Here is a 10,842-nt window from a genome sequence, read left to right as displayed (position 1 = left end):
CTGCCAGACCTGCTGAGCTTTTCCAGCAACTTCTGTTTTTGTTTCGGGAAGAAGGGTCCAACCCAAAACGTCAGCTTTCCTGCTCCTCTGATGCTGCTTGGCCTGCTGTGTTCATCCAGCTCTACACCTTGTTATCTCAGATTCTCCAGCATCAGCAGTACCTACTGAATCTTGAGGCTTTGTTCTGTTAGTAAAGATTTCTGACTCTCAGCTTTCATCTGCTTGAAATAAAAGGTTGTCTTCTATGCTGTCTTCAACCTTGCATGGCATTTCTCATATACTGGTAGGTATGTGTTGAAGTCTGCCGATAACCAGTCCCTACCAATGCTGAATATCACTCTAGGTATTTTCCCCATCTCTGCGTTTGGATTGAAAGCTGGCTTCATTATTTGCCATTACTGGGCTTAACTGCAGGTTCTTTTCTGTCATCTCTGGCTCTGTGGGTCTGGTCACTATTGCCCATGTAGTAGTGTGAGATCTAATGTGAGTGAATAACAGCAAGATTATTGAACTCATCTGTATAGAAGGAATGGTAAGAAACGATATCTTGCTTGAAGCCCTACAAGTCCAGGCACCAATTCCATGTGATCTGCATTTGCCTTCCTAACTACTGACTCAACTTGCAAGTTTACCTTGAGAGAATCCTGGACTAGAACTCCCAAGTCTCTCTGCACTTCAGATTTGTGTCCTTTGATGAAATCAAGGGAAACCCTATATTGTTGGGGAGTGGATAGGAAGAGCAATAGAGAAGTGTAAGTAATGAAAGGAATGAAAAGGTAGGAATTGAATCAAAGACCAGGAGGCATATGAAAGATAGAAAAAAAGAATGTGAGGTGAAAAGCAGACGAGGTCCTGATGATGGAATTTCTGAGAGTTACATTGAGGGAGATTATGGTAGAGAAGAAATGACAATTGGAGATTCAGAATAAAATGACAATGTAGATTCTAATTAATAAATTGAAAACAAATGATGTCACAAATTATATTAATTGCTCGATTTCAGATTTTTTGCATGGTACATTCCTTTTGACTTTTGGGAATGCCACTTACAGTGCTTGTATATGTCATATTTGAAATTTGTGGCTGTTTTGATAGACAATTTATTTCTCCCTTTGGCTTGATAATCCCTGTAGTATTTAGAAATTATTGTCTATATTGTAGGAAAATACAAAGCGAGCATTTCATGTAATTAATGACTGGAACAAATGATTTGCTAAAATATCAGCAACTCAGAGGTCATGTTTGCAAAGTTATTTAACCCCACAAGTAGGAAGAAATTAATTGTGCATCAGTTAACTGGCCTCATGCTTTAGTTGGATACAAAACTGACAGAGGTTAGCATGCAATAAAGCTAGTCTGCACCTCTTAAAGGGGGAATGTGTTTTAGCTGGAGCAAATGCTGGAAGTCAGTATGAACTGAATCTAATCTCAGAAAGGCACAAGAATATCTCCAACTGGTGTACTTTGTAAACAAAGGAAAAAAATGACACTTCTAATAATGTAAATTTGCAGCAGGTTTGTAAACTAATTCTTCAGTGCTGAAGACTTGTTTTTCAGGTCAAAATAACATTCCAAAAAATCTTTGCCATCTTCACAGTATGTTGCTTTAAAATGTATAGCTGCATTGTTTTTCTAATACAGATTATTGTTCCATTTGTTACATCTGTAATTGACAGCCAAAAAACCAACAAAGTTTAAGGATTGGTTGGACTGCAGCAGTATGGAAGTGAAGCCTAATCCAGTTGCTTTGGAGATCATGGCATACCTAGCACAGGAGACAGTGGCCCAGGTAATGTGTAAACTTCGTAAAATAGAGTGGCCTATGGTAGTCATAGAGTCATGCAGCATGGAAACAGACCCTTCGGCCCAACTTGTCCATGCTGACCAAGTTTCCCAAACTAAACTAATCCCGTTTCCCTGTGTTTGGTCTATGTCCCTCTAAACTTTTCCTATTCATGTTCCAGTCAACTGTGTTTTAAATGTTGTAACTGTACCTATATATGATACATGGGATAAATTTTAATATCAGATTTTTAAAAAGACAAAAGTGATTGTGTTTTTATTCCATGATAAAACATGTAATAAACCTACTGGTTAGAATGATCGATTAGCAACTCAAAGGTCATGTTTGCAAAGTTATTTAACTCCAGAAGCAGGAAGAAATTAATTGTGCCTCAGTTAACTGGCCACATGCTTGAGTTGGGTACAAAATTGACAGAGGCTAGCATGCAATAAAGCTAGTCTGCACCTCTTAAAGGGGAGATGCGTTTCAGCTGGAGCAAATGATGGAAGTCAGTATGAACTGAATCTAATCTCAGAAAGGCACAAGAATATCTCCAACATTTTGGTGGTGCACTGGTGCAGAAGACACCGAGCAGGAACAATGTCTCTCATCCACAGCAGAACAGAAGGTACTTGATAAATTTTATAAAGGTAATGGAACCAGATAGCCCTGATGGTCAATGCTCGGAGATTTGCCCTGATAACCTGGATATAGTGCTATAAGAGGTTTGACCTCAAATAAGTATGCAACAGAAAAGCCAAATCGCCATCTATAATAAATAAACACATTTTTCATCAAGAGCTTTGATATAAAAATCATATGGTTTTATTTCTTTGAAACATAGAGATTGCTTGGTTTATTTACTACATTAGTGAACCACAGTAGTTTCACAATCTTCGGTAGACACTTAATTCCAAACTTTTTATTGAATTTAAAGTCTGCATCTGCCGGGGTCAGAATTGAACCCAGGCATTTCAAACATTACCTATGATTTCTAGTGTAGAGACAATACCACAAGGCCATAAGCCCCCCCATGACAGTCCAGTCTTCCAGAATGTGGGCAACTGCAAAGTTTTGAATGACCTCAAGTATATTAAGGGCCCATTATGGGAACTAGCCAGGTATGTGTTGCATTAATCAAGTGTAGAGGCAAGATGAGGAAATATTGTCAGATGCATGAGTTGACACTTGGCAAATGCAAATGAAATGTTGTGTTCTCTTTTATAAAAACTCATCTGGTTCTCTTAAGTCATTCATGAATAGAGCCAGCAACGCCTCAACATTGCTTGTCATCATGACTGAAGCAATTAGTTACTGTAATGTAGTGGTTGTGCACCTAACAGTTAAAGTAAAAATAGAAATTGCTGGAAAAGCTCAATAGGTCTGCCGGCATCTGTGGAGAGAAGGCAGAGTTAACCTTTTGGGTCCAGTAACCCTGCTTCAGTTAAAGGTTAACTCTGCCTTCTCTCCCCAGGTATTGCTAGACCTGCTGAATTTTTCCAACACTTTCCATTTGCATTTCTGATTTCCAACATCTGCACTTTTTAGTTTTGTTTTTAACAATTAAAGTATTTCTTTTATAATTTCTACAGGGATTGCAAGGTTTGAGTTATAAGGAGAGGTTGGATAGGCTGGAACATTTTTCCCTGGAGTGTAGGAGACTCAGACATGACATTTTAGAGGCCTATAAAATCATGAGAGGCACAGATAATTTAGATAACTACAACTTTTCCCCATTCTAGGGGAGTCTAAAACTAGAGGGCAAAGGTTAAAGGTGTGAGGGGAGAGATATTAAAAGGGTCCAGAGGGGCAATTTTTTCACACAGGGTGGTGAACGGGCTGCATCTGCTGGGGCCAGTATTGAACCCAGGAATTTCAAACATTACCTATGATTTCTAGCGCAGAGACAATACCACAAGGCCATAAGCCCCCCCATAACTGTCCAGTCTTCCAGAATGTGGGCAACAGCAAAGTTTTGAATGACCTCAAATATATTAAGGGCAGATCATGGAATGGGCTGCCAGAGATAGTGGTGGAAGCGAGTACAGTTTTGTCATTTAAGAAAGATTTAGACAGGTACATAGAGATGATAGGAAAGGAGGGATATGGACCAAACACAGGCAAATAAGACTAGTTTAATTGTGAAAACTGGGTGGTATGGACAGGTTGGACTGAAGGGCCTGTTTCCATGCTGTAGATCTCTGTGACTCTTCTCCTTGGAACGACCATGTGTAGAGATTAGACGAAGGAGGGTATCATGTTGTAATAAATCAGCTCAGTTTAAACTTACAGATGCAAGTAAAAAGTCAGCCCCTTTAATTGAAAACTTTAGGGTGGATATGAATCTCTTTTTTTCTCCCCCAGTGATACTGCAATTCTTTGCTTTCAGTCCATTGTACTGCTAGCAACAAAACTATAATCATTCTGAATCTAAATTTCAGAGCAGAAAACTTTATTGCACAGCTTTTGAGATTCGCAAATTTCTTAGTAGAGATGTGAACACTTTTTAAATCATATAATGCCACAATGACATATGTGTTAAAATACCATGATCAACTCATTTTTAAAAGAAATACTATTTTTCTTTTTAAGCTGGTGGACCTCGCCCTTTTGGTGAAACAGGACATGGCTGCTAAAACTGGAGATCCATTTAATAATGCCAAATCTGTGACACTTGCACATCATAATGCTGCATTACCTGAGGTGGGTGTTTGAAACGTACGCAATTTTTAGTGAAAAGGAATTAATCTCCTGCATTTCTCATCAAAGCACCAACTTCTAACCTTTTGCACCAACACGAAATAGAATCTGTTTACAATTTTTGTCTTTTTAACTGAATTTACATGCTCCAATTTGTACATTTCAGTATTGTTCCATACTCCTGTTTGCTGCAAAGTCAGCTTCTACAAGTAAGATCATTGTTTATGTGAATGTCACCTCTGGACAATGAGCCCTTTTACTGTTATCTACCAGAAATAGTGCAAAATGCATCACTGTATAGAATCTTTACAGTGCAGAAAGAGGCCATATGGCCTATCCTGTCTGTGCCAAACCTCTGAAGAGCTTCCCATCCAGACACACACCCCCACCTCATCCCCATAACCCCACATGGGTTTTTTTTTAAACCATGGCTAATCCACCTAACCTACATGTCTGTGGACACTATGGTGCAATTTGTTTTAGCATGCCCAATTCACGTAACCCTGCTCATCTTTAGATGGTAGGTGGAAACCCGAGCACCTAGAGAGAACCCACGCTGACATAGGGAGAACATGCAAACTCCACACAGTTTCCCGAGACTGGAATTGAACCTGCGTCCCTGGCACTGTGAGGTAGCAGTACTAACCACTGAGCCACCACGCCATTCACATGTATGTCTGAGAGTCAGAATTTTCAGAAAATGTCAAACAACTAGATCATTCAATTTTAACTAAACTGCTAGTAAATATATTTGTAAGAAGTAAAATGTTACAGAAATGGTAATCAATCAGCTCTGAGATTACACACAATACTTGCAGTTTATACATGCACTAAACTGTTTACGGAGTCCAATGTAAGTCATTTTCTTTTAACTGAAATTATTTTAAATTTTTTGAGTACTATTTTAATCTGTTGGTGGCTTGTATCTCACCTGAAAAATGTTTTGTCTGCTATTGATAATCAACAAAAAAAGTAGTTGTCCCAGTGACCCAGGCTCATGTGATTTGATTTCAGGTGAGCCTGTGAATTAGCAATGATAAGACTGCTTAAATGTAGTAGTCAGAGTACTGCAATTGTTTAAGGCCCCGATTATAATTTTCAGTTGTTATTATTGCTGCTGATGATAATAGTCAGATTCCAGAGTGAGACCCAGTTTCATAGACCATAAGTTTTATTTTTCTTTTTTGTTTGCAGTGAAGGTCAGTTACTGAACAAATTCACAAGCAGCTGCCAACATAATTTTAACAAATGAATATAAAAGTTTTATTAAACAAAAGAAAAAAAATTGCAAGTTATGTTATACTACCCCAGGACGAGTTTCCAATGGTCTCACTACAATCACAAAAAACAGTTCAATCGTTTATCCAAACAACAACCTTAGAGACATTAAACCATTACTTAACATGGACTCCTTAATTTTATGACTTCAGCATAATGTGTTGTAGGAACTTCCTCAATGATACCTCCAAAGCTTTCTGTAGATAGCTTTCTTTATTTCAATTGTTAAGGACTGCCACTTTCTGAAACAACCTGTTTTTGTCTGATGAACGTGTTTCTGACTGGATGACTCGACTTCTAGGCCCACTTCTCTCTGGGTTGTAAAACTCAAATCAGCAAAAACCCCAGCACTCAACTCCCCAGTGTTAGCTGTTCATGTATCTAATGTCATTTTATTTCTTGGAAATGCTGTCTTTAGCTCACAGTTCAAGCTAACCTTCTAGCCAGTCACAGAACGGAAAACAAAATTCCATTTTTCTTCCACTATGGAATTTAAGTTCCCAAAAATAATAAAAATATATTATGAACTTTCAGCAGACTTCAGCATATTGTGTTGAATATTTCTATTTGTACGTAGCAATTGGCTTATATAATTCTTGGAAGAACAATTGGATGTTACTCATAAAATGTGTAATTTTTATTTTTGTGGGAACTGGAACAGCTCCACCTGAATCCACTAACAAGATTGATCCATAACTGGCCCACTCAAGGCCCCTTCGACTTCCGAAGAAAAACTTCAGCAAGATCATGGATACAATTAACCAGACAACTCAACATGATAACCAATCAGTTTCTCATACTCCAGATAGGATTAATCTTGCTTGTCACTTCTAAGCATGTTAAAATAAAAAAATCAAGAGTGCTTGAAACAGAACTTAACTTATCTGCATATTAATATTAAAACAAAATACAGATTTTTTTTGTCAGTTGAAACTTGGCAATTCTTAATCTGTCACAGAAAAGTGAAATTCTTTCAATCTGAATGCCCCAATTTCTTACCTATTGTACAGTGTTTGAATTCCCCAAGTGTATTCATTATTAAAGAGTAGAAATTAACTGAGTTTGCCACATGTAAAACACTTTAAAACACCTGCTGATGTTAAAACATTTAGCTATCCATTTTGTTCCATTTCCCTGATCTTTTACAGTTCCTTTTTTAGGAGACAAACAATTCAAACAAGATGATCAGGTGAATTGATTCATAAAGAAGGCACAAATTACACAAATCTGCCTGGTGGACCAGATATGACTTCTAGTTTCTAAATAACTTATACTCTCTGTTTTAACCCCTAATTTTAAATGTTTTGATGGCATCACCCACATATTTCTGTGACCTTCTTCAGACCTATAAACACCATTTCCTAAAGTCTCTGATCGTCTGTTCTGGCCTCACTTGTGCACCTCTATTGTCCTATCTCTCACCCAAATATTGACAGGCGCGCTTTCACAAGTTTAGGTTTTATTCTTCTAAACTTTCTTTCTACATATCTCAATCTCTCAGTCTTATTGTTGAAACACACCTCCTTAACAGTATTTGCTACTCTGAGAAGCATACATGAACATTTCTCCATGTTAAAGATGCCATATAAATGCAGTTACTTGTAGGTAACAAAGATAAAGCAGTTATTGATAGTGAAATATCTGCAGAAAGGTTAAGTGTCTGCTTGATATTATTTTATGGATGTAGCCCCCACTAGCTCATTTTTTTTACCCATCTCTGTAAACTGCAGTGAGAAATGGTCTCAATTAAAAGTATAATGCAACTTGTGTTGTTTGATATTCCAGATGAAATTTAAATGTGGTTTCCATATAGTTAAGGAGATATGCAACTATTCAACTATAAAGGTTGAAACTTGACTCCTTAATTCTAAGATGTTTTAGCTCATTTCAACCACTTTTTGTAGGATGTTGGATCAGCCATGACACTGTTGAACGGTAGAGGTTGCTTAAGGGGCAGAACAACCTACTACTATTCCTATTTCTTATGGTCTTTTCTAACTTCCTGCTTAAATCAGTCCGAAGCCAGTCAGTGAACATGACATGTTCATAGTGATCAAGGATCTAATTTTCTGACAAATTATGATGCATGACTAAAAATTGTTCAGTCAATAGGTCAATTAATTTTTCCCTCCATTGGTTATACAGGCAGGTTCAATTTAATATTTTTAATCTCTTGAATAATGTTTTTAAAATATTTTGACCTTTTTTTGTTATGTTACACCAAAAATACATTTAACAGAACTTATAAGATGGGCAGCAGGGATGGATAATAAATGCTGGCCTAGCAAGTGATGCTAACATCCCTTGAATGAATAAAAAACACTAATCTGCTTAAACTGTACATTATAGGTACCACTGGCTGCTTGGCTATTTAAATTTTCTACCAAATAAATACTTTAATTTGTTACAGTAGGTGTCTTAGTGGAAGACAGTGGGTGGAATTTTCTTCTCAACTGTTCAAACATCCACAAAAGCATAGGTCAATCTGAAACCCTGAAGATGACACTACATTGTTTGAGAGAAAAATGAAATTTGAAGGATTACATTAGAAGTCAGTCAGACGTCAAATAATATACACAAACTAGAATTCCAGCCTTGACTATCACTTCTGACTGACATTTTCACACAAGCTTCTTCATCAAGACAGATTCTCTTGGTTGTCTAGAACAAAAACGCGAAACGGCCAAGACAGCTCCTTCATCTAGCAAATAGCCAAGTAGATAAAATTGGTTATGTTCACAGAAGTACCATGGTGGATGCCAATGTTGATCAGACTTAAAAGGGGTAATATGAAGAGGACATTAGCCAGAGTGTGAGTATGCATGCGCTTGATTAATAATTGGATTACTTACTAAAATACTTGCAGTATCTTAACAGGAAAGAAAGTATATTACCTTTAAGGTTGTTAATTATGTAACTAACTTATTTATCAGATATCCTATAAAATGTGTGATTCTTATTAGACTTTGAATGGTATCTAGTTTTATATACAAATTAATATTTTTCAGCATCTAAAAATGTTACTTTTTATTATTTTAGATACAGTTTCAAGTTCAGCCCATTAGTTTGAAGAGCAATCCTGACTCACCAGAGAATACACCCCCGTCAACACCAACAACCCCTGCATCAGCAGCACAACACATTGTGTCCAAGACACATTCAGGAAATTTGGGGAATGGAGGCATGGGGCAAGATTCCAGCAATACTAAAGCTAAAGCCCGCAAGAGAAAAAAGGTTGGTAGACATTGTTTAGTCAGTTAAGCAGCTCGTGTACCCTTGACCATCATGCTGTGTTAAATAGAAATCATCATTGTAAAAATGCGTGAACCATGTTTTAGTTTTGATAAAATATTAGACCACAATACCATAAGAAATAGGAACAAGAATAGGCCATTCATCTCCTCATCCATTTAATATGATCATGCCTAATAATATCAACTTGTTAGAACCAGTATAGTTTATTAAGTATACAAAGAATAAACATAGGATTTGGGATACCTTTGGCTTGTTCAATTCAAACAAAAAATTGGTAATCTCTGTAGGTTTTCAGACAAGGCTTTAAACAATTGCTTATTTCCCATTTTTAATAATTCAGTAAATTTTGAGTTTACTGATTTAGTGCTGTTTTATTTCAACAGTGCCTGCTGTTGCAACTAAAGAAATTGGGGTTAAATTGATGTCAGATAGCAGGGTAACGAGGTGTAAGAAGGACTGACAGTTGTTGGGCTATCACCTGCTTTGTATCAGCACCTAAGACCAATTGCACACTTATTAGATCTTAATTTATTTTATAAAAATTGTTGTTTTATGTAAGTCAAATTTAGTGGTTAATGAAATAGTTATAGATAGTCAGGAATTCTTTGCTTGGAGGATGTTATGTAAACCCAAAATGCATGTACAACATCCCAACATCAATGCTAATTGAATCAGGAACAAAAACAAAGTTGCTGGAAAGGCCAGCAGGTCTGGCAGCATCTGTGAAGGAAAAAACAGAGTTAATGTTTCGGGTCTGATGACCCTTCCTCAGAACTGACTGTCCTGATTTACAGCATCTACAGTTCTTTCGGTTTTTATTTGCTAATTTAATTAGGTTTGTTTCTCCTAAGCTGTGCCATGAATTGTCATGGCATAGGCCAACTCTGCAGATTGCTGAAATGAACTAATCAAATGAAATAAATTAATGAAATTAACTTTATGGACCATTGAAATTCATTAATTTCAGCCAGTTTCAGAGTAGAATGCCCAAAAATTCAGGGTGATAATATTTCGCTACTGTCCGAGCTAAATATGGACATATAGAAGTAGTAAGGAAATGTTGTAGAGCGATTTGGAGAAAAAGGGTTGTTTTTAAACCAAATGATTACAATTACTTATGGAGGAATCAATTTATTTTTCATCATTGTAAATGTACACTAAATTATAAGCTTTTTATGCTTCTCTTTACTGCTCCTATAAACTTTGAAAAGGGGTCATCAATGTAGGATGTTGTATGGCATATGATTATATTAGATACAGTCTAACAAATCCTGCTAACCTGAAATTAATGATGTCCAAAATCCAGACCTTTTTTTGATTGCTTTTTATCGCATTTTGAACATTGTACTGATATGTGTGTGCGTGTGTGTGCGCGCGTGTGGTGCGTTTGCAGAAACGTGCAAAAAGAGTTATTAAGCCCATTGTATGAGAATTAGAAGTCAGTTAACATCAGCTGTGACATGATGTAAAGTAATGTAAAGTGTTTCGCCATCATAACGATTAGTTTTCCTGCATTCCCTTATTTACTGGACTAAGATGTTCTGATCTGCATTGATGCATTTCAATTTTAATTTGCCAGTTTTCATTAAAAATAAATCCAGTGTATCCTTGGTTCAGAGACTGCTGGATTTGTCAGAGTGTAACTGCGTCTTCAAGGACAATGATTTGAACCTCAGTGCGATGTTGGACAGATTTGCTCATGCAAGTATTTTGTGGACTGATGTGAACTTTCTGGACCCATTGAGACTTCCTTTCTACTTTGGCATTAAATGGAACAAGGAAATTCTGTTATAACAAGGTGTAGAGCTGGATGAACACAGCAGGCC

General features: G+C 36.9%; 1 protein-coding gene across 1 annotated transcript in view; it reads left to right on the top strand.

Moving 5' to 3' along the window:
- supt3h (SPT3 homolog, SAGA and STAGA complex component) overlaps positions 1-10,842 on the top strand; it is a 66,967-nt gene that overhangs the window by 36,890 nt on the left and 19,235 nt on the right. The window contains exons 5-7 of the mRNA XM_020534776.2: positions 1,677-1,789; positions 4,376-4,486; positions 8,801-8,995. Coding sequence (XP_020390365.2) covers positions 1,677-1,789; positions 4,376-4,486; positions 8,801-8,995 — 419 coding nt within the window. The remainder of the gene's footprint in view (positions 1-1,676; positions 1,790-4,375; positions 4,487-8,800; positions 8,996-10,842) is intronic.

The sequence above is a fragment of the Rhincodon typus genome, chromosome 5, assembly GCF_021869965.1.
Source record: "Rhincodon typus isolate 14 chromosome 5, sRhiTyp1.1, whole genome shotgun sequence".
NCBI lineage: Eukaryota > Metazoa > Chordata > Chondrichthyes > Orectolobiformes > Rhincodontidae > Rhincodon > Rhincodon typus.
The sequence above is the reverse complement of the archived record's forward strand: the minus strand, read 5'-3'. Positions and strand labels throughout refer to the sequence as shown.